Raw genomic sequence first — 24,792 nt, forward strand, 5'->3', positions numbered from 1 at the left:
CTCCTCCATAGGCACAGTTCATTTCGCTGTTTTGACCACCCAAACCCTCACCCTTTTCTACCTTCTTCATGCTCGGTTCTCTTGCTATCTATCTTTCTCTCTCTGTAATTCACACCTTTTCATTTGAGTTTCGAAACCCTAGAAATTCAGCATCCAAGTATCTCCTTTTTCGATCTCTTCGTGCTTTCTCCTCGCCACGCACAACCCCCTCTGAACTCTCTTGTACCGTCGGATTCCTGTTTATTTGTGCTCCGCTCCTCTGACTGGATTAGTAGAACCTTAATTCGGTTATTCTCTATTTCGATCTTCACCTTGTAATTTCTGACGATCCACTGCAAAGATGGCTGAAGGCAAGGTTGATCTTCCGGATGATCTTCTGTCCTTGAAACCGGCTGATGAGCTATGGGCCTCCAAAGGTATTTAGGGTTCCCGAATGCTTGTATTTAGCCTTTACTATTTCTGATTGTTACTCTTCACCGGTTAAATGGATTTTAGTTGTGATGAAGTTACTGTTTAGTGTTCACTGCTCGATCTTAAGTATTGGAGTCTCTGCTTTCGATTGATGGATTGTTCGTTGCGATTTCTTCTAATCCACATTTGCTTTCGTGGTTTTGGTTTCGGGTACTATGATATTTAAATCTCTGTCAGGGTTTTAGCGTCAGAAGGTGAGAAGATCGATTTGTTAGGGTTTCGAAGATCACGTCATATAATTATTGTTTTTCCAGTTACTTTATCAGTTCAGATCAGGAATCTAGTATTGATTTACAAGGCTTTTCCAAATTTGGTTATTTGGAAAATTGTTTCTACTTCCTTTGGATAAACAAATTGTTTCCACTTCTTCGCGTTTAGTTCAGTACACTCCATGGCTCTATGATTTCTGAAAGGCTGTTTCATAATAAAACTAGTTCTGCAATAAATGCTATATTTCATTTTTCATAACGAAACACCTGTTAACAAATTGGTTGGAAGCGGGCTCCTGCATTGATTTTACTATGTGCTATACAATATGTGTCATAACGTTTATGCTCTGTTTCTGGTTCCCCTTTTTCAACCTAGGGATTTTGCATACAGTTTTTTGTTGCACATCCTAAGTCATCAAGAAGAATAGGATTTCTAAATGATTTTAGGGTTAAAATTGATGCAATATGTATTTTAATTTGATTTGTCTCTCTGTGTCCTTTAAGCACAACTAACTAAGAGAGATCCCAGCTTTCCTTGGTCTTGTGAGGGGTGTACTAGATAGGGATACAAACCCTGCCATTTATTTTTGTCTAGTAATTGTGCTTCCAACTTAAATCCTTGTTGTTGCACTTGTCAGCCTAAGTTTTTACCATTCCACCAAGCAATGACTCCCTTTGTCTTTCTGTTTTCTTTCAGAACTGAAATCACACTATCATGAGAGGATTTTCTCTATTACATGCTATTTTTTTAGGTCTCTGTATTCTCTATGATTGGCCTTACTTATTTATACTTCCCCTCAGGTGAAAATATTAAATGAACATTGGTATGTCTTAACTGTTCTCATTTGTTTGTACCCTTACAGAGGAAGCTTTAGGAGGACATGACGAGGAAAAGGTCCCTGCAGGGCTTGTTGATGAATCAAAGGGTAGTTATTTTTTCCCTTGTATTTTTAATGGATCAATTTATTTTTAAATTGTGAAATTTGATTTTTTAGTCAAGCTACTATTTTTTGACAATAATAAAGAAATTTTCATTGAAGGTAAAAAAAATTACAACAGTGGGCAAATAGATTTCACCACCAGTAAACCGGTTTTATCATGTCATTCCCTGCAGCATCATTGGCCATGTCTTACTTCTTGCTATTTTATTCTTGTTTGCACAAAGTTATGCCTTTGTGGAAAATTAGAAATATTTTGTATTTACTTGGCTTGCTTTTTTGGTAATTTGCAGATCAAGCAACATCTGAGAGCAGCATACCTCTTTCTCCTCAATGGCTTTATGTTAAACCAAGTGAGACCAAAACAGGACTTTCTGGAACATCAGGGGTATGAAACTATGGGCCTTCATTAACTATAGAGGCATTTATCTTATTTTCCATGGGAATATCATGTGAAGGACTGCTAGTGATATGAAGCGTGCTTTTCTCATTTCATATTTTTTGAAGCATTCTTTTTTTTTTTCTCATTTCAATTGTAATTATCTGAATGTTACCTTATAGATGATCTCTTATAGGTTGGTCCTAAAATTGTTTTCTTAACGGAGCTAGAATTAGTTGTCTTTTTTGTTTTGCATGTGAACTTGCTTGTTATTTACAGTTTTATTTGCATCAAATTTGTCTTTTCTTGTTTGCAAGTTTTAGTTACCAGCTTTAGATGTTACTCTTTCTTTATATAAAAAATATGCATGGTTGGCTACAACCCTACAATAGGAAACTTAGAACCTTTTATTTCATAGTAAGTTATTTATGAAAAACTTGTGTGCTTTTCTTTTAATTTCTTTCCAATTCTTTTGCTTATCAGCAGTTCAGTTTATCCTTCCATGTTATACTATTGAGGTTGGGCTTATGATCAGATTCCTGAATGGTAACAAACATTAGTGGATGTGATTATCTTTATCAAGTAGGAAACCAAGCCACAGGGCCCTCGGTTTGTTTAGTTTGATCCTTATCCCAAATTAACAACCAAAAGGACGCGGAAGAACTTAGAGAGGTTAAAACTGAAATTGTAACAGCAAGTGACCATAACAAATCAGTCTAAATAAGGGCAAGGTTACCATTGTAATGCAAGGTGTAATAGGGGCTGTTTGTTAATCATCTTGTTGTTCCTAGGCAAAATTAAGTCAAGAGAAGAGAGGTTCTTTGATAATCGCCAAAGTGGTTGAACTGAAAAGCTTACTGCTTTGCCTTTTAGTGACTAAGTTTTTTGAGTAAGTTGTGAGCTTCTTAATAGCTGGAGCTGAAATTGGGTATATAACCATACCTTTAATACTGTATTATTTAATGATTTTATCTGCCGACTGAAAAAAAATGATTTTATCTGCTGAAAGACAACTTAAAAAGTCTTTTAGTTCAGCAACTTCAGCTGTTATCAAATGGCCCCTTATTCATTGGCCTAGGACTACAGAGTTCTCATGTTTCTCCATGATTACATTACTAGGGCATGGTCAGCTGGGTTTTCTCATCATTGTTATGAAATCAAATGAACATGATGTGGGTCCCTCCACTAGTGGACAGAATCAAAATGAATTTTGGTGGTAATAGCCATCGTAACCCAGGATAATCAAGTATTGGTTGGGTGTTAAAAAATCATTGAGAATAGATTATGCTTGCCTTTTCTAGACCTATTGGGGCTGGGAATTCCTTTAAAGCAGATCTGCTTGATGTTTTGTAGGGGCTGAGATTAGCAATAGTAGCTGGGCTCTCAAGGTTGTTAGGAGTCCAAAATAATAAAAAGATGGTAAGGGGAGAATCGAGCAGGCATGGGCTTTAAGGTACATGATAGTGGAAACTAAACATCTACGTCAGGAAAGTCAAGCAGATATCATGAATCCTTAGGCCTGTTAATTCTTTGGCAGATTTCATTGCATGCAAGGCAGCAAGGGAGTTGGCAGACAGACATTGAGGTAGGGTGAGCAGTGAACACCCATTGGGATGACATCATTATGTATGGGGCTCTTAATGGATCAGGGTTACTGAAATGTATTTTGGATGCTGAAATGTATTTTGGATTTTGATCCCTTCATTGCTTTGTAAATGGTATATACATCTTGAAGATCATCTTGAATCATTAATGAAGTTCTTAATTGTTACCGATAAAAAGTGTTTTCTCTACATCCTGTTTTCTACCTTAAAGCTGCATGCATGAGAACTTGTAGTTTAACAATGAACACAGAAGATGTTACAGATCTCATTCTGAGAAATATGTTTCATGGTTTTAAATTTCTGGGATTTAATGAAATTTTGGAATACATTGGTTTTGGCATGTTAAACTGAACCTTTTGTCCAGGTTTATTTTAGTGAACATTTTAGAATGTTTCAAATATTTTAATGGGAATTTTTGGAATATTTATTTTAAGGGCATGAGGAGAAATGAACTTATTTAAGGGAACGTAGAGTAGCTCCAATAATTGATAATCTGAGGGAGAGTAGACTAAGATGGTTTGGGTATGTGCAGGGAAGACCATCTACTGCACTGGTAAGAAGTGATTTGTTACAACTTACAAGTTGAAGGGACTAGAACAGCTAGGGGCAGACCAAAAGGGACATGTGGACTGAAGTAGTGTGGAATGACTTAAGGGTCCATTATTTAACAATGGATATGGCACTGAACAGAATGGAGTGGCGGAACAAGGTTCATGTAGCTGAACCCATATAGTTGGACAAGGTTTAGATGATTATGTATTCTGGAATATTAAGTCAGGAATATACTGAATTAACTAAAATTTCAGTTAGTTTTAAATGGGTTTTAAGGGTTTCTAACAGTATTAGTATCAGATTTTCAATATGAAAGAATTATCATTATCTCTTTGATGATCATAACAAAATTTTGTCTTATGTTATTTCAGTCCGGGGGGCCAAATTAACTGAGTTTTTGTTTAACAACCTTGCTATACTGATTTGCCAAAAAAAAGTTCGATGCAAAATAGTGCAATTGGTGAGGTATCTGTAGTTTATGTTATCCAGATACGACAAGGTTTAGATGATTATGTATTCTGGAATATTAAGTCAGGAATATACTGAATTAACTAAAATTTCAGTTAGTTTTAAATGGGTTTTAAGGGTTTCTAACAGTATTAGTATCAGATTTTCAATATGAAAGAATTATCATTATCTCTTTGATGATCATAACAAAATTTTGTCTCATGTTATTTCAGTCTGGGGGGCCAAATTAACTGAGTTTTTGTTTAACAACCTTGCTATACTGATTTGCCAAAAAAAGTTCGATGCAAAATAGTGCAATTGGTGAGGTATCTGTAGTTTATGTTATCCAGATACGACAAGGGCAGAGCTGGGCATTGTGTTAGATATGGGATTTACACTAAAAGATTAAGAATCTCCCACGGTATGATGCTCGTCTGTGTATCTCGGTATCATAGTCAATAATGTGGGAAGGAACATTTTCCACTTGTTTGTGATCACAATTCAAAACCTTGTTTGATACTTTTATCCAGCTTGGCTGATAAGTCGCCTTGGTTGATGTTTTTTAAACTTCAAATTACTATCAAATCTAAATAGTCATACTTAAAAGTATAATTGTACTGGTTCAGTATATTGGCCATCAGTTATTAGTTACTCTTGATTTTTCGCAATAAAATATTGGTCTTCTTTAATGTATGATAGGTTGTGCAGGCTCCAAGTTCATTGCCTCATGGGAACTCCATAGATCCAGTTCAGAAAGATGGCTGGCGTTTAGATGTATCTCAAGACAAGAAAGATTGGAGGAGGACTGCAGCTGATGTTGAAAGTAGCCGTCGTTGGCGTGAAGAAGAGAGAGAAACTGGCATACTTGGTCGAAGAGACCGTAGGAAAGAAGATCGACGTGTTGACAATGTTACAACAAGAGAGACAGGTGATGGTAGAGTCTTGCCATCCTCTGATAGGTGGCATGATGTTAACAGTCGTAATCCTGGGCACGAAGCACGGCGAGACAGCAAATGGTCATCAAGGTGGGGTCCAGAAGATAAAGACAAAGAATCTCGAACAGAGAAGAGGATGGATGGTGAGAAAGAAGATGCTCTTAGTGACAAACAATCTAGTGGAGGTGGAAACCGTGCCGTTTCTGAGCGTGAAAGTGATTCTCGGGACAAATGGAGGCCACGGCATCGGTTAGAAGTTCATTCAAGTGGATCAACTGCATACCGTGCTGCACCTGGATTTGCACTGGAGAGAGGAAGGACAGAGAGTACGGGATTTACTCCAGGACGAGGGAGGGCTACCATTATTGGTATTGCATCAATTACCAGGCCTTCACCTGCAGGACCTATTGGTGCTCCTGTCGGTACATTTTGCTATCCAAGGGGAAAACTTCTTGACATTTACCGCAAACAAAAGCTTTCTCCATCTTTTGATACCTTGCCTGATGGGCTGGAACAAGTACCCCCAATAACACAAATAAGCTCCATTGAACCATTGGCTTTTGTTGCACCTGATCCAGAAGAGAAGGTATGCTCTATTTCTGGATTATGAATTAACTTGTAAAACATATCACTCAATAACGTTCTTATTCTTCTCAACGAAACATGTTATGCTAACAGGCTATCCTTAGTGATATATGGAAAGGGGAAGTTACTGGCAGTGGAATACTATATAATTCATCAAAGGACAAGATTGGGAGTTCAATTGAGGATGCCACAGGTAAGCAAAATTGAAATTACCTAAAAATAATGTCCAGTCATTTGTTTTTTTTTTTTTTGGGGAATTTGGATCATGAGAAAGTGTTCTTTTCTTAAGGAACTTAGATTGTTATACTGAGTAGAAGTAAGAAATATATTTTTCTGTTTATACTAAAGCTATGATAATTGCAGATGCTGCTATTGATGCTTCTCAAACAATTGGGACTGGATCTGATGACGGTTGCGCTTCAAGAATGAACATAGGAGATGGTAATGGAAAATTTCTATTGAGTATTTGTTTTTATACCTATATTTGGTTGCATGTAAATTGAGTTTATTTGTGCTATTTGTTTTGTATCTGAAAGAAGTGTTGCTGTACTATTTCAGAGGTAGACAGTTGTCTTAAAAGGGGTGAACAGAATGTCTCATCAATAATGGCTGGAATGGGTTCTGATGGAATTCCTCTAGCAGTTACGAAGAGTAGTGATGGATTTGTTGCTGCAGATTTTCGTCAAGAGCACCACGACATTGTGATCAAAACTAGTGAAAGTTGGGAGTCAGAAGATACTGCTGTGCGGAAACATCTTAAATCTGGGGAAATTGAATCATCTGCTTCTTTGGATATCAGTACTAATCTTCCTAATGATTCAAGCTCCCTATTTGATCCACCATCACTTCTGCAAGCATCTAGTAGCAGTATGAAGTGTGTAAAGAGCAATGATGAAGCAAACTTATTAGACAGTGGCACATCACCTGAGGATTTAAGTTTATACTACCGTGATCCTCAGGGGGAGATTCAGGGACCATTTCTGGGTATTGATATCATTTCATGGTTTGAGCAAGGGTTTTTCGGAACTGATTTACCTGTTTGTTTGTCGGATGCCCCAGAAGGAACCCCTTTCCAAGAACTCGGGGAAGTAATGCCCCATCTAAGATCCAAGGCAGGGTTGGCCTCTAGTTCAGATCTTGTTTCTCGTGTAGAGCCATCTGATGCTATTGGGGGCAGTGCGGGTGCTGGTAAAGCATCTGCTGCTGGTCTTACCGGTGTTGTGGATGATCAAGGCTGGTCTTCATCTGAAATTGAGGTTTCTTCAAGTCATCATTCTCAGCCATTAATATCCAAATGTGAAGATCCAAAAGAACCTTATTATTCTGATGGCCAAGTTTTTCATGACTTTGCCACCCAAGACAAGGGTTAGTTATCTTGTTACGCTGATAATTTTATTGTTGTCATTCTTTATATTGTCTGCTTTTTCAGGCCAAATTTTTTATTTTTCCTGATCTGTTTCTTGTAGAGGTTGTATTTCCTGGGAGACCTGGAAGTAGCAGTGGGAATCCAATTGGCAAACCTTCTGATAAACTTCAGGATACATTGGCAAATTCTACCAGCCACCCATTTCTGTCAAATGAGCTGACTGATTCTATGGAGGACAATAAGTTGCATCCTTTTGGCTTGCTGTGGTCCGAACTAGATGGAAGTCATCTAAAGCGCACCTCATCATCCAGTATGTCTTCCAGCATTAGTGATCAGGGCAACCTTATGAATTCTATGGGTGGAAGAGATGTCCATTTTGCTGGCCAAAAGCAGAGCACTCTTGTTGGAGAGACATCGTCTGGTGGTTTTGGAAGAACTACACTTTCTAAACAAAATTTATTTCAAGATGCCATTGATAACAATTATTTGTCACATGTGGAACAAGAACCCAACCGCTTTGATCTAGCAGAACACTTGATGTCACAACAATTGCAAAAACATCACCTACCACAGCAAAACATGTTGTCTCAACATCCTTTCCATTTGAATGGATCAGTTATAGACCAGTTTTCAGGTTCATCTCTCCCACAGGATAGGAATCCTCTTCATAACCAGCAATCAATTAATCAACCATTGCCTGATTTGGAACTAATAAAACTTCAAATTCAACAGCAACGACAGCTTGAACTGCAACAACAGCATCAGTTGCAGCAACAGCAGCTTCATCGCCATCAAATGCAACTGCAGCAGCAACAGCAGCAAGCTCGGCAGTTGCTTCTTGAACAGTTGATGCATCAAAAGATGCAGGATCCTAACTTTGGGCAATCACATGTTGATCCTGTCAGAGCTAATAATATGCTTGACCAAGTTATTTTCAGGCAGCACCTTCTACATGAATTGCAACAATCACATCCTCTTGTAAGGCACCATGATCCATATATTGAGCAACTTATCCAAGCAAAATATGGCCAGAGCCTACAACGAGAACATCATGATGATCTGTTGGAGATCCTATCACGAGCAAAGCATGCACAAATGCTTCCTTTAGATCAGCAAATTCTTCTTCAACAAGAGCAGCTAAAGGCACGACAGTTAACCATGGCATCAAGGCGACAGGCTGGAATTGAGGAAGGAAAACTCATTGGTGGAGTCTGGTCAGTTGATGAAACTGGTCAGTTTATCAGGAGTACTGCTAATCCTCACCAGGCTCAGTCTGCAGGATTTGGTCCGTTGGATTTTTACCAGCGACAACAGAGGGCTTCCTCCTATGAGGAGCAAATAAGCAATCTTGAGCAGAATCTTCCAGTACAAGAGAGAATTCGGCAAAGTATTTATGAACAGAACTCATTTCCATTTGATTGGTCAATGCCTTTGCCTGCTAATACTCCTGGAATGAACCTGGATGTTGTAAGCACACTGGCTCGTGCTCAAGGTTTAGACTTTCATGAACATGATCACATGCACTCAGCCAGTCAATTGGGTTCATTCTCTTCTGGACTGCACTCTCATCATCCACAAGTTCCGAACCAGTTTCATGCTTCACACCCTGATGCATTAGATAGCCATTGGCCTGAGAGCAATGGGCAAGTTGCAAGTAACCATGTAGCAGCTCGGGTTCAACAATTGCATCTTGAATCAGAGCGACAGAGAAGGGAGCCAGATGCTAACATTGTTTCCACTGGAACTGGACCTGGTTTATGGGCAACTGAAGGAAGTGATGAAAATTCCAGAAGGGCTATGATGGAATTGCTCTATCATAAGTTCGGTCTTCAGTCTACTCAGCCATTAGAAATGGGCAAAATCACTCCTACTCCATCATATGAAAGGAGGGAACCTTCTTGGTTTTTTTCTCAATCTAATCCTTCAGATCTCCCGTTTAATCTCCTCCAAGAGAAGCAAACAGGGCTAAGCAATTCTTTTGCAGAAGGGCTTCATAGTTCTAATTCAGTCAACACCCTACAGGATCGGTTTGTAAAGCTGGGCATGGATGACCTATCCAGCAGCTTGGAAAGTAATGGAAGATTGTCCGTTAGGTCTAATTCTGGAGCATTAATTGAAGAAGAGCAGCTTCTGTCAGGAATAAATGAATCTGGTCAGTCCTTTTATGCTGATTCTAACATGACAAATAAGTCATCTGCAGAGAATGACTTCTCAGAGGTGAAGGAGGGGAAGAAAGGGAAGAAACGTGTGCCTAAAAGTAAGGTTGCAATTAGCAGATCTTTTTCAGAGGATCAGGAAAGCATGGCTGAACAATCAGAAGGGACTTTCATGGACCATGGGGACCTGCAATTTAATGCTTCAATCAGGAATGCATTAGTTGGAAGTTCTGGTTAGTTTTTGATCATTCTCATTCTTTTTGTAAGAGCTGGTTTTTTGTTTGCTATAATACGAGTGTCTTTATTATGCATTTCAGGTGGAAGTGCTGGCCTCTACAACTATGAAATGGGGCTTGCAGTTGGTGAAGAGAGAGCTAAGGACAAGTAAGTATTATTATTTTGTTGCTAGCTTTCTGGGGGGGTGGGAGTGCTCTGATGTTATGGCTGTCATTTTTTTCATCCATCATCTCAGCATATATTGGTTTCTGCATTGTGGTCATCATATAGAACTTCCTTTTTAATGCTAATTACAAATGGAAAGGGAATTGAAATGGTAGAATAGTATCTGCTACTTAACCCTAAATTGTTCTTAGAAGCATGATTTACATTGTTGTCCCCCAAAACACTTGTCCCCATTAACCCCTTGCCTTGCTAATGCATCAGTCATCACAGTTGCTGAGTCCATATCCATGTTTCCCCTGTTTGCTTTCATAGCATAATGTATCAGTTGCACCAAATAATTTAGGATCTAAGTTTCACCTCCTGGTAATTCTTTGCATGTGACTTATTAACTTAGGTTTGGATGTTTATACATGTTTAACTTGGAAGCAGAGGTGACTGTTGGTATTGGTTTTGTTTGGTTATTTCAATCTTGATTTTTCTCTCTTTTTTTTTTGCGTATATTGGGATGGGTCCAAGTGCCATGTACCCACACCCAAATCCATGTAAAATCAGTATGTATCAGAAATAAAATCATTAAAAAATAATTAAGCAAATAACTTGAATCCCTACTGATTTCTTAGTGCAACAAGAACATTATTATGATTAGTAATGATTGACATTTTTTTTTACTGAATCATTGGAAGGTATATCTATATTTCAAATGTATGCTATCCTGAAGGGTTTCCAAATGGTAAAGTTTCAGGTTGAGCAAAGGATACATTATATTATCTAACTGGTCACATGCATTTTATGATGACTTAGTTGAGTTGAGGGAAACATCTTACAGTATATCCAGAGTTATTATCTGAGTATAGGAAATGCCCAAATAGAAGTGGTAGATTGCAACCTTGACTATGTAAAATAGAATTGGTGCATATCAAGGTCCAAGTTCTTTTTTTCCCTTCGATTGCTGAGGTTTTAGGAATTCTAAACAGATAAATAAATATTAGTTTTTAGAAAATTAATAATTGTTATTACATAATTATTAGTTCACTAATTATCAAAAGCTTAACAGGGGCTCTGCAGTTCAAAGCAGAGATCTGGTCATCATGGTAGGAAATGCTATATCTGTTACTGGCATGTATCATTATGATAGCAGAAGCTAGAGGAATGAAAATCTAGATCTGTGGTGGTCTGGATTCATCATCATTCAACCTTTATCCCAACTATATGGGGTTGCATGAATCCTGTTGGTCATGAAAAAATTATCTGCTAACTTGAGTCATGGGAGCTTTATTTTATAAGTTAATCCTAATTGAATTAAAAACTCTTTTTGAGTCCACACCGTAAATTTCTGAAAAAACAGTGATCAAGGGAGGAAGAGCTACTATGCCTTTTTTTCATTTATGGTGGCTGATGGGATTAAGCAGAAGGGATAAAATCACCTGGGATATGATCCCACTACCTGTGGTTTGGACAATGTGGGGTGAGAAAACTGCATGGATATTCAAAATCAAAGCCGGTAGCGAGGAAGAGCTACTAAGCCTAAGGAAAACTAGAAGTACTCTGCTTGTATTTGTAGGTTTACAATCCATATAATTCGTTTTTAACATTGATGGCCCCTTGAACGCTTTCATCTTGCTTTATAGTTGAATAGTCTTCACATTTTCATAAAAGAGCTTGAAGTCCATCTCCTGATAATAGTGGCCTAAAATCTTACATATTTATATAGTAAATTGCACACTATGATGAGTTTTCATAAAAGATTTGAATAAATCAATAGTTTAAGAGAGTGTTAATGGATAAAAAAAGAGATTTTATTTCAATATTCCATTTTCGCGACTGGATTCTTGCATCAAGTGGCCTTGACTGTCCAAACACTGTTTGAAGAAAAATGACTTATTTGCAACTTTTCTAGATTCTAAAAAACATGTTAATGAGATTCTTTAGTCTTCATCCTTACTGAAAAAATATATTTGAAATCTATTTCGACTTCATAGTTTTTTATGCATTTCTTCAAGTGTATGGCAAATTAGAAAATGACAATAAAAATGACCAATGATATGTGCTTCATGAGGTTAAACTCTACACATTGTTACCAAATTCATACTTTATGTATTGCTGTGGTTGGCCTTATGTATTGCTGCTAGTGACTTGTCATATTTGAATAAATGGTGGGAGTCAGAATGCAATTTCTTCTGTTGTCGAAGGTGGCTTTATCATCCTTATGGATGGAGTTTCTTAATGAGTCATCTTCATTATTTAGATGTGAACTGATTATCAGAATGCTAAAATGATCTTTTTAACGTTCATACGTTTTATAATTTTTATTTTCTTTTTGACAGGGTATCCATCTTGTCTAAAGGGCTTAGTAACTCCTTGCCTAAACTTCCACCTGTTTCACGTGCGCACTCATCACAGGAATCTTTGTCCGAGCTAAGCACCAACAGAACCGTCAAAGGTAAAAGTGCAGTAGCTGTTTTCTGGATGGTGTGCGTATTCAATTTTCTTCCAAAACGTTCTTGTATAACCCCCTTTGAACATTTACGGGTTTTGAAAAATTTTTAGTAGATTTTTCCATCGTTAAAGCTGTATTCTTTGAGCGATGTTTTTATTATTTGTTCCCTTGAAGCACTTTAATTTCTCTGTTTACTTATTTTATTAATTAAACATGTGAAATTTTCAGAAATGCAAGACTCTGGCGTGAATCCAGCAATCCAGGCCTCTGAACATCTTGCATCTAGCAAGAAAGAAATACGATTTCGACGCAACTCATCTTGCAGTGTTGTAGATGTGTCAGAAACGTCATTCATAGACATGCTTAAGAGCACAGCAAAGAAACCTACACTGCCAGAGACTGATCCCAGTGCTGGAGCTATGGAGTCATCTGATGCCACGCAAGGAAGTCGAAGTGGCAAAAAAAAGGGGAAGAAAGGGAGGCAGATTGATCCTGCATTACTTGGTTTCAAGGTTTCCAGTAATCGTATCATGATGGGTGAGATTCAACGCCTTGAAGATTAGCCACCTTCTCCACTTAACCATTTTTTTTTGTCTTGAGAAGTGTACAGGTGTACATCTCGTGTAAAGTTTGTATGCGAAAATTCTTTGATTTGTTTAAAAGTTTCCCCTTGATGATGAGGTGAGAGGGCTAACTTCACGGGGGCGAGTTCCGAGTGTGATGTATGTCGGTCGGGAATAAAGATTTTGTATAGACAGTCAAGAATTTTTACAAGGAATACCAATGATGTAATTTTCACCAATGAATCCAAGTCATCAGCATTGCAATTTGCAAATCACACCTAAGTTTCCATTTTAATAGTTCTTCTTCCTCATTTGTCCACTTGAAAACAGGCAGGGTGTAATTTCTTTCATTGAGAATGGCTGAAGCGACCGTACTGAAAAGTTCATTACTTTGTCTTTTAGGTTGCGTTTGTTGCCATACAAAAGTGAAACGATTAAGAGGGAAAAATTGTTTTTTCTTACATTTTCGTATCTTAAGAAGAGTGGATTACTGTATCCATTTGATGGATACAAACTAAATGGATTTATAACTCTAAACCATTTTGTGTTCAGTAGAGTACATTCACAAATAAACAGTCTTAGGTAGTGTTTGAGAACATTTTTAACAAGTACTTCTTTTAAGACATGAGATCACATATTAAGTGGTTTTTAAGTACTTATGGGTGTTTGGTAAAAAAGTGGAGAAGTACTTATTTGAAAAAGTGATTTCAAGTTGGTTTTTTTTCAAGTACTTATTGAAGTAATTCTCCAAAATAATAGGATGAACCAGTCCCTGACAAATTTGTATAATGACTAAAATACCCCGTGAGATTATACCTCCCTCTTCTCCCACTCATTCGATCTTTAAACCCTAGCAATAGCGGCACACCAGTTGCAGGTCCACCGGCGACGATTGGTGGTGAGGAACCGTGGCCGGCAGACCTACCGTTTGGCCTCTTTCCTCTATGTTTTGAAGTTTTTCTTTCATTTAATCGTTCTTTTTTTGTTTTTCTCTAACATGAACTCTATTTTTTGTAGATCTACTGTGAAATCTACTGTTTGAACAACGACCGGCGACAATAGGTTAGTTCTCTATACATAGATCTATTATTGTGAAATCTATTGTTGGTTGCATCAAGTCTGAAATCCGAAACAGAACTCGATCTCAGTTCTCTGAAACATAGTTCGTAGCTCGATTTCAGATCTCTGAAACAGAGCTTGACCTCAGATCTTTGAAATAGAGCTCAATCTCAGATCTCTGGAACATAAATCTGAAACAGTATAGGCACTCAACTCACTGATATATTTTTGATATTCGTGATATGTATTGACTGATATGTAGTGCAAATGTTTTCCTTGATCTCAGATCTCTGAAACTACTTTTAGGGTGCATGGGTTTTCTGATTTCATCAGATGAAATGAACTTGTCAAACCTTTATGGGAAAGGATTTATTTTACCTTGTTTAATGATAAAAATACTGCAATATTTAGATGGTTGGATAGATTTTTGGTGTTACTTGAATGTGAAACTTGTTTCCAGACGTCACACAGAAGTTTAATTAATAAGCTATCTGATCTCAAATCTATCATTTTGAGACCTTGCCTTGTTACAGATCAAAAGTGTATGGTTGCTGGTTGTGGATTTTATGCCTAGTAAGTGGATATGCAGAACTGATTCTCTTGGTCTAGTTTCAGGTTTTAAGGTGAATGAGGCAGGGATGAATGGATGATCAATCATCTTTATATAAACATGACATCTTGATTTATTATTATTTATAATTATTATGATAATTTTATAATAAAAATAAATAAAAAAATAATAATAATAATTATTATTATTTAGATTCACATGTAGACCTGTTCATGGGTCGGGTGGCCCGATGGGTCGGCCCGGCCCGACCCCCGGACGGGTTTGAACAGGCTTTTTGGCCCGCGGGCTTAACCTCGGGCCAAAAAGCCCGGCCCGACCTATAGTTAAACCTAAGTAAACTCGGCTCGACCTATAGTTAAACCTAAGTAAAAACCCTATGTGATGTCCATTTGAATAAATTTTTTGATTTGAGAAGGTTGTTGATTCACTTGTAGGCCCATTGTTCATTTAAATAGGGGAAAAAAACATCTGAATTAAAATAGATAATGTCTATTTGAATAGGGAAAATTTTGATTTTCTTTTATTAGGTCGGGCTTTGGGCTCGGGCTCGGGCTCGGGCTTCAGGCTTTTTATCAGGGCCAGGCTCAGGCCCAAGTTCTAGGCCCGTTGGTCGGGTCGAGCTCGGGCTCGGGCCTATTATTTTTCTGTTAATGAACACTAAAAGCCCGGCCCGAGCCCGGCTCGGCCCGGCCCATGAACAGGTCTATTCACATGGCAGCCCACGTAGGGGTTCATATGGGCTCTCAGTTGAAATGTATAGTATAACATGTGAAAAGTATTGTATATATGTATGAGTGAAGTAAGGGTTAAAATTGTCATTTGTATAAATATAAGCACTTATGGGAAAAAATAACTTACCAAACATTCTCACCCCAATAAGTACTAAAAAACATAATAAGTGATTTGAAAAAGTGGGTTACCAAACAGCCTAAAGGGTTGTTAAAATAAGTACTTGTAAAACAAATACTTTTTTTAACAAGTACTTAATCATCAAACAGGGCCTTAGTCTCTTAGCAAATAAAATTTTTTTGGGGGGTGGGAGACTGGGAGTTGGGGTTTGCTGGACTGCTGAAGCTAGTTGTAAGTTGCTATATTGCTGACTTCTATATTATTGAATGATTTTATATTGGGTAATTTGTGGTTAACGACATTTAGTGAAAAAAAATCATTCTAACACGTGTTTGCACATCTCACCATAAGACTGAGGCGGTGAGGCCCACTTTAAGAGTTCCTGGGACTTGGGAGCATATTCCAACACTGTCCCCCTGCCATTACCCATTAGCATGGTGTGACTGTAACTTCGTCTAAGTATTTTAAACACCTAAACTACCCTTTGCTTATTTTATGAGACCATTTTGCATTTTCTCTTATGCAAACCCACTGTTTGAATTGTTACTTTTTTTGAAAGTTGAACGAGCCTCATAGTTGACTGAACAAAGTGTAAACCACTGTTATAGATGGTTGTATTGGTTGCTATAATCTTTTGTTGCTTTCGTTAATTGATTTACACATTAAAAAAAAAAAATTAGGGTCAGTTTCAGTTATCAACTGGTTAGTGGGTTTAGCGTCCAAGAGCCCATCAGTTTAGAACAAGCAATAAAGTTAAGGGTTCGGGTATCAACCCATTCAGGGTTTCAATAGAGTAGTTAGTTGGGTTCAATAAGCAACGAAGATCAATGTCCAGGACGACTGTTGTTGATGGAAGTTTACGTATGTGCTTGCAGAGACTATGATGGTTATAACGAGTCAAACATTTATGATTTTGGGGTGCCAACTGAGATTAGCAACTGATAATCAATCACATTGGTGATGGATGGGATGCAAAGGGCCTTGGCAGTGTGATTAACGAGTGAAGGGGATGATGGAGTAAGAGGGGAAGTAGAGTGGGACTGCTATTGGGTTGACAAGGTCTTTGATGTTGAAGTCTTGAAGATGATAATAGGGTTTCGGCATGAGGTGACTACACTGTGGAGGTGGGTGGCTACGATGCCAGGGTCTGAAGTTGAGGGATCGCCAAGTGCTAGACGAGCCAGAGCACCTTCTATTACCAAATTCAGCACAATCACTAACCTTTGAGCTCCCTTTATCGAGACATTCCAAGTCAACCCTGTGACCCTACCGTTGGCTACCATACCACAACCAATAAACAATGAAACCACGATTCTTGTAGCTTGATCCCGATGACAGGTCAAGAGTTCCCACCCTCAACTTCAACCAACTCCACCCTGGCATCGTATAGCCACCCAGATTATGGCTATTATCATTTTCGGGAGATGTGTGGTTTCAGTAAGGGGTGTTCATGAAAAATCAAAAAACCGAATCGAATCGAGAAAATCTAACCGTAAAATATGGTTAATCGAATCGGTCGGTTCGGTTTTGATTCGAAATTTTTAAAAAATCAAAGGACCGATTTTGTTTTCAGTTAACCTATAAAAAAATCGACGGTTAATTGAACAGACCGATATATATATTTATATGTATATTTTATAAATATTTTTAATATATGTCACATATTTTCTATGTATTTTATATAAATATATATTCATTATATATAAACATATACTTATTTTATATTTATAATGATCTATTTACAAATATATTATATATTTTTAAAATATTTATAATATATTATATATTATATAATATTATACATATATTTATATAATATATATTATAAATATAAAAACCGAACCAAGCAAAAACCAAAATCGACGAACTGGTTAGTCAGTGGTACTGGTTCGGTTTCAGTTTGGCAAAATGAAAAAACCGGTACTACCGGTTCGGTTTACAAAAAGGGCCATGGTTCGGTTAACCGAACCGTGGACACCCCTAGTCTCAACTCAGTTTGGAAAGAGTACAAATACAAATATGTACAGTGCAAATACATAGAAAATAATACAAAATATAAGGTTTTGCACTCTACATATTTGCATTTGTACTCCTTCCAAACTAAGCAACTACAATGAGTCCAATAGAGCTCGATCTTTACTATGTTCGGTGGTTTCTGTTTTTTGGTTAGTTGCTGCAGTAGAGAGGTTGGTTTGTGTTAGTGTCGAGTATGTAGGGGTAATTTTGTCTTTATGCTTGTGTTTAGGTGCTGATGTGTAAGTTTATGTTATATTTAATGTCCCTAACTTAAGTAGGGGCATATGTGACTTTTCCACATTATTTTAGTAATATAAAATGCATCTGGCCAAATGGGAGAGTGAACTTTTTCTTTCATTCGAACCAGAATCTTTTCTCCTTGTTTATCTTCTGTTCTTCTCCTTTCTCTGTTTCTCTCCTTCTCTCTTCTCTCTCTCTTCCTTGACTATTATCAGTCTAACAGGCAGACCGAACACTAACATGGTATCAGAACTAAACCAAGCATATCGGATTTGCCCAGAATTCTATTATCTGCGCACCCAACCTAGGGTTTTCTCTTATTTTCTTTGCCATCAGCTAGAGATAAGGGACAGGGCTGAAAAGAAGTGATTGCCCTCTTCCCTTGGAGGTTTCTATGCCTCCAGTTGTGGTGTTTGTGGTCAGTTGCTGTAGTTTCTAAGAAGCCCTTCCCTAATCGATGAAGAGAAGAGGGCTGATTCATGTCGTGCAGTGGGTGTCTTGTGTGGTTTGATTTTCGGTGATCAGGTAAGAGGTTTTATGCATTTTTTTTTGTGTGAATCAAATGAGAAGTCTATTTCAGACTGTATGGTGGGATTTCAGATTGTAGTGTGCTAGGGTTTGTGCACCATTCAGTGTGATTCGAAGGGGGGTGTTCCTCAAACAGTGTTGGGAAGTTTCAGGCAGTCGTGGAGTTGGATTTGTGGTGTAAAGAGTGCAATTTGCAGCAGTAGTAAGTGCTGAAATCAGGGTGTAGTGTGATCTAGTGTGTTGTTTGTCGAATTCAGCAATATTAGAATTCAACAATGGGAGACAACAGTGATAGCAAGACTAGTGTGATGGTCCCTACTGACTACCTGAATGTTCAAATGACCTCCATTAAGCTGAATGGAGAAAATTATGTACCTTGGGCCAAATCTGTAGAAGTTTTTCTTAAGGTAAAGAAGAAGGTGAAGCACATAAGGGATGAAAAACCTTCCATCGGTTCTCCTAAGTATGATGATTGGGAGTAGACAAATGCCCAGATTATCACATGGTTATGGAATAGTATGGAACCCAAGATTAGTGTAAATTTCATGTTCCTTGATACTGCCAAAGAAGTGTGGGACCATGCTAAGAAGCTGTATTCGGATCAAGACAACACAACCAGAGTATATCAGTTGTACCAGGAATACTTTAATTTACAACAGGGTAATCAGAGTCTTGAGGAGTACTATGCTAGTATGAGAAACATTCGTAATGAATTGAATGTTTATCACCCCCTCACTTCTGATGTCAAAATTCAGCAACAACAGAGATAATAACTTGATGTGACTCGGTTTTTGGTGGGGCTGAAATCTGAATATGAACCAGTGCGGGCTCTGATACTAGGAGGGTCAGCCCTCCCTTCTTTAGAAGAGGTGTTTGCTCGACTCAGGAGGATTTCCATTGGATCTACCGAGAACCCTAATATTTCTGATAGATCAGTCCTAACAGTATCCAGAGGCTGTGGTGTTAGAGGTGGAGCTCGGGGAGCTCAGTCTGACCGTAGTGGTAGTAGTGGACCGGCATATGGCCAGAGTGGTGGTAGTGAACCTACATATAACCGTGGTGGTGGTCATACTAGAAGTCGAGATTCAGGGGAGCCCATGGCAGAGGACGTAGTTCGAGTCCAAGGAGGTGTACACACTGTGGTATGGATGGACATACCATCAATTATTGGTATGACTTGCATGGTCCACCTTCCACTTGAGCCAATCATGCCATGACCAGTGACAATAGCTTCAGACAGGAGAGCCATTTAGCCGATCAAGTACCTCCTACATCCATAGATGTTGCTGGGAATGAGATTATGCGTAATCCCCGTGATGAGTATGAGAGGTTAGTACATGACACATCTTAGCAGAACACGACCACTCTCGCACACTTAGGTATGGATTGTCTGGCATCCACACCCAATCCCTGGATTATTGATTCTAGAGCCTTCGATCAAATGACTGGAACTCCAAGTGTGTTTTCTTTCCTCTCTCATTGCCCCACGTCACAATCTATTACCCTTGTTAATGGTTCCACATCTTCCATTTGTGGTGTTTGTAATGTTAACATGGACCCTGTATCCTTATCCACAGTTTTGTATGTCCCTAAATTTCCTTTTAATCTTATGTCAATTAGTAAGTTGACCAAGTCTCTTAATTGCTCCATTACCTTTTACCCCTCTTCATGTGTTTTTCAGGATCTCAAGACGGGGATGAAGATTGATGGAGGGCATGAAGCTGGTGGATTGTATTATCTTGATGGTGGTGGAAGTACGTCAACAGCTCTCCAATCGTCCCTCTCTCCTCTTCAGTGGCACTGTCAATTTGGTCATCCTTCACTGAAAACTTTGAAGTCTTTGGTTCCTTCATTGAGTCATCTTTCTATTTTGGATTGTGAGTCGTGTCAGTTTGGAAACATCATCATGTTCCCTTTAATCCTAGAGTTGATAATCGTGTATTGAGTCATTTTTCTTTGGTTCATTCAGATGTTTGGGGTCCTTATAAAGTGATGTCATACAATGAATATAAATATTTTGTCATTTTTGTTGATGATTATTCAAGGATGACGTGACTCTTTTTAATGAAAGAAAGAAGTGAATTATTTACCATTTTTCAAAAGTTTTATGCTGAGATTCGCAACCAATTTGGTGTTCACATTAAAATTTTTCGTTTTGATAATGACCGTGAATATCTCTCTTCATCATTTCAGGACTACGTAGACCAATATGGCATTATCCATCAGATTTCATGTACCTACACCCCACAACAAAACAGGGTGGCTAAGAGAAAGAATCGTCACCTCCTGGAAACATTTCGGTCCCTCATGCATCACATGAATGTTCCCAAATCCTTTTGGAGTGATGCAATGCTTACTTCCTACTTCTTGGTTAACCGGATGCCCACGTCTATCCTTGATGGTCATTCCCCATTCACCACATTATTTCCTACATTGTCTCCGTTTCCTTTCTCTCATCGAGTTTTTGGATGTGTTTGTTTTGTTCATAATATGGGCCAGGAATGGACAAATTAGATGCATGGTCTATTAAGTGCATCTTCCTTGGATATTCCTAGACTCAAAAGGGTATAAGTGTTATTACCCTAGCTCTTGACGTTCCTTTCTATGTGTTGATGTTATTTTTTTTTGAGTCTACTCCATTCTTCTTTGGGTCCGGTGATGTTTCTTCCTCCTCCTCATCACCTCCTCCCCTTCCTCTTCCAGTGCCACCACCTGTTGAACGACCACCGATCCATGACGTGTATACACATTGCCCACATGTACCGACACCTCCTCCAGCTTCATCATCGTCGACAGATTCGACAGCTGTTACCACACCAGCCTCGACCCTAGTATCTAATCTTGATTTTCCCATTGCCTTGTGGAAGGGTAAGCGCAGTTGTACCCTTCATCCTATTTCTAATTATGTTTCACTGACTCACCTTTCCACTTCCCATCGCTAGTTTATCTCTTTGTTATCCTCTGTTGTTATACCTAAGAATGTCCAAGAAGCCCTTGCCTCTCCAGGATGGTGCTGTGCGATGGAAGAAGAACTCTCAACTCTGGATCATAATCATACATGGGAACTTACCATTCTTCCTCATAGTAAACAGGTTGTTGGCTATAAGTGGGTTTATACGGTTAAGTACTTACCTGATGGTAGTGTAGAGTGGCTGAAAGCTAGATTGGTTGCCGAAGGGTATTCCCAAACCTATGGTTTTGATTACACAAAGACTTTCTCCCCGGTTTCTAAGATTGGTTCAGTCTGTGTTGTGATTCTTTTGCTGCGATGTATGATTGGCCCCTTTATCAACTTGATATCAATAATGCTTTCTTGCATGGTGATCTGTTCGAGGAGGTCTATATGGCGCAACCACTAGGGTTTGTTTCTCAGGGGGAGGATGGTAAGGTGTGCCAACTACCGAAGGCCATTTATGGGCTTAAATAGTCTCCTCGAGCATGGTTTGGTAGATTTAATGAGGTAGTAAAGAAGTTTGGTATGAAACAATGCCAAGTTGACCATTCCATCTTCAGTCATGCCTCTCAGGCAGGGAAGACCCTATTAGTGGTGTATGTAGATGATATTGTCATTACCATGAATGATAAAATGGGCATTGACAGGTTGAAGATCTTTTTGTAGGAACATTTTCAAACAAAGGACTTTGGTAAATTGAAGTATTTCTTGGGGATAGAAGTAGCAATGTCCAAGCATGGTATTAACTTGTGTTAGATGAAATATGCTCTTGATTTGCTTGAAGAAACAAGTTTGTTAGGTGTTAAACCAACTGAAACTCCTATGGAAACAAACACTAAGCTGAGCAGTGATATGGGTGCAGTGTTTGAACACTTGGCAGATATCGGCAGGTGGTAGGTAAACTGAACTACCTAACCATCACTCGGCCAGACATTTTATTCGTAGTTAGTGTGGTAAGTCAGTTCATGCAGAAACTTCTGGTTCCACATTGGGATGCGATTATAAGGATTGTAAGGTATTTAAAGGGGGCTTTTGGTCGTGGTTTGATATACAAAAGTGGTGGAAAACTTGAAGTAAAATGATATACTGATATTGATTGGGCTGGTTCTGTACCTGATAGGAGATCTACCATAGGCTGTTGCACTTTTGTTGGGGGTAATATGGTGACATGGAAAAGCAAGAAGCAGACTGTGGTGGCAAGAAGTAGTGTAGAGGTAGAATATAGAGCTGACACATACTACTTGTGAATTAGTGTGGCTAAGGAACCTTCTACAGGAGATGGGATACACTGTTGATACTCCAATGAAGCTCTACTGTGACAATTAGGCTGCAACTCACATTTCCTCTAATCCGGTGTTTCATGAGAGAACCAAACACATAGAGGTTGACTATCACTTTGTTAGAGAGAAGGTGCTGAGTGGAGTGATAGACACTGCATATGTCAATACAGGGAACTAGTGGGAAGATTTGTTTACTAAAGGATGTCCCTAACTTAAGTAGGGGCATATGTGACTTTTTCACATTACTTTAATAATATAAAATACATCTGGTCGAATGGGAGAGTGAACTTTTTCTCTCATTTGAACCAGAATTTTTTCTCCTTGTTTCTCTTCTGCTCTTCTTTTTTTTCTGTTTCTCTCCTTCTCTCTTCTCTCTCTCTCTCTTCCTTGACTGTTATCAGTCTAATAGGCAGACCAAACACTAACAGTTTGATTGTCTTTCCCTTAAACTAAAGGGGGAGAGAGAGATATGGGCGGAGGGAGTGGTTGCTGTTCTCTGGTTTGAGGATCGAAAGGTTAAAGATGAAATGACTACCGGAAGTGGGAAATGAGAAAGAATAAGGAGAGAGAGAGAGAGAGAATAAAATAAAATATAGAGAACCTCCTACAGTGAGTTGGACGGCCACCTCATTTCCTAGTTTGCGTTATTCCAACATAGAAGACGAAGAACAATGCCCATTTTTTGAATCAAGTTAAATGGCATTTTAACAAATTTTTCTTGTCAATCAATGCATCAACCCCCTAATGGAGTGGGGGCAAAGTGTTATGGGGTTAAGTGTCTGCAAAGTTCAGCGGAGCAAAATCAATATTGAGGATTGAAATATCAATACGATACTTACATCCGATATCCTAATTAGTGTTGTACTATTGTTAGATTTCAGTCTGATTGGTTTATTGAATCGGTATGAGATTGTAGCTATAGATCATGTTGGAAGCATTGTTAGTAGCAAATTCAGACTCTGGTTAATTGAGTGATTTTTTATTGTGGTTTCAGCATGACAAAATTGTTTCTAGGTCTCGTTTGTTTTCTAGGAAGTTGAGGCAGGTAAGTTGGTAAGTCCTATAGAAAATAAATAAATCCCTGTTCATATTTTGGTATTAGTAGGTCTCACAAAAAGAATGATTTTCAATCAACTCATTTATCTAAGCAAGTAATGTTCTCTTGAAACCTAGGTAAATCATTTATCCATCCACATAGAAAATTGTTAATAAGTGATGGGAATCCCTTATCCAGCCAGGAGAACTTCACCCACCCAACCAGCAAACCACATTCCAAATCAAAGCCTTTGATATGTATTGCCATGGCCCCAACTTGAATTAGAGGAAGTGATGTTTTGATCTGAGGCGATAATTCGTAGCAAGAGTTTACTCTCCACTCCAGTCAGATGCCCAACAATGGCATCCAAAATGATCACATATCTTATATAAAAATTCATTAGCTCAACCCTATATAAATAATAAATCTATGCTGTCTCATAGACATGGTAATCATTAAGAGGGTGTTCTTTTTTTGGATTTGGAGAGTGGGAACATGTTCATTTTTCAGATTTATTTGGGGACCAGTGAAAGTTTATTTTTCTTGGTATCACTTATATTCGGGTAAATGATATCTCTCCTAGGTGGATAAATTAACTTTCCTATCTAAGGAAAAGTTGCTGATACTTAGATGGGAAAAAAATACCCCTTTTAATAATAGAACTTTTATGGTTAAGATAGTCATTGCCTTGTTTAAATAAAAGAACATGATTACCTGAGTCCCAAATAAGTGCATTCACCCGGTAAGTGATTTATCGAAAAGCGAACGGGGCATAAGGGTATTTAGTACAATAATTTCATTTTACCGGACCGGTCCGACCAAAATAATGATAAAAAGGTATTTATTTATGGCATGATAATTAATAATTTCATTTCACCGGACTGGTCCGACCAAAAGATTGATAAAAAGGTACTCAGCGAGTCAGCACGATAATTTCATATCATCACGTCTCCGTCTCATGGCAGTGACACTGAAGCCTCTGACATCAGGTTCCATCTCGGCTATCATCTTATGTTGTCATTCTTGTTCACGACCTCCAATTTTGTTGCCGAGGAAACTTCAATTCCGAAGCTCTGCAATAAAAATGGAGACGACTGGGTACGAAGCACCCTCTTTTCCTCCCAAAATCATCGACTCACACTTGCATGTTTGGGCATCTCCCGAAGAGGTACACAACCAAAATCTCTTGCTACGCTAACCTCTTCAGGCTTATAAT

At 38.4% G+C, this 24,792-nt stretch overlaps 2 protein-coding genes across 7 annotated transcripts in view; both read left to right on the forward strand.

Annotated features, from left to right (window-relative positions):
• LOC104592822 (uncharacterized) lies at positions 1–24,637 on the forward strand. Of its 6 annotated transcripts, none has more exons than XM_088901857.1 (13): positions 1–416; positions 1,544–1,606; positions 1,912–2,006; positions 5,300–6,121; positions 6,214–6,313; positions 6,484–6,561; positions 6,679–7,485; positions 7,587–9,875; positions 9,960–10,026; positions 12,369–12,484; positions 12,710–13,018; positions 14,062–14,106; positions 24,566–24,637. In XM_088901857.1, exons 1-12 carry the CDS (start codon positions 341–343, stop codon positions 14,070–14,072), a joined length of 4,833 nt encoding a protein of 1,610 aa, XP_088757983.1. In that variant the 5' UTR covers positions 1–340; the 3' UTR covers positions 14,073–14,106; positions 24,566–24,637. The 6 variants fall into 6 exon arrangements, with proteins under 6 accessions (XP_088757983.1, XP_088757985.1, XP_010250626.1 ...); XM_088901859.1 differs by lacking the exons at positions 14,062–14,106; positions 24,566–24,637 and adding exons at positions 3,351–3,450; positions 3,535–3,582 and having other exon boundaries at positions 5,309–6,121; positions 12,710–13,316; XM_010252324.3 differs by lacking the exons at positions 14,062–14,106; positions 24,566–24,637 and having other exon boundaries at positions 12,710–13,316.
• Positions 24,501–24,792, forward strand: part of LOC104592823 (catalytic/ hydrolase) — a 31,945-nt gene continuing 31,653 nt past the window's right edge. The window contains exon 1 of the mRNA XM_010252327.2: positions 24,501–24,744. Within this exon, the coding sequence (XP_010250629.1) occupies positions 24,535–24,744 (210 nt within the window). The 5' untranslated portion in view covers positions 24,501–24,534. The remainder of the gene's footprint in view (positions 24,745–24,792) is intronic.

This window comes from Nelumbo nucifera, chromosome 3, assembly GCF_055504915.1.
Source record: "Nelumbo nucifera cultivar China Antique chromosome 3, China Antique-T2T, whole genome shotgun sequence".
Classification (NCBI taxonomy): domain Eukaryota; kingdom Viridiplantae; phylum Streptophyta; class Magnoliopsida; order Proteales; family Nelumbonaceae; genus Nelumbo; species Nelumbo nucifera.

Excerpts from the sequence above, each read along its gene's own strand:
- LOC104592822 (XM_010252324.3), top strand. The coding sequence starts at position 341 with ATGGCTGAAGGCAAGGTTGATCTTCCGGATGATCTTCTGTCCTTGAAA. Across the intron at positions 417-1,543 it reads TGAGCTATGGGCCTCCAAAG|AGGAAGCTTTAGGAGGACAT; the intron begins GTATTTAGGGTT and ends GTACCCTTACAG. Across the intron at positions 6,122-6,213 it reads CACCTGATCCAGAAGAGAAG|GCTATCCTTAGTGATATATG; the intron begins GTATGCTCTATT and ends TTATGCTAACAG.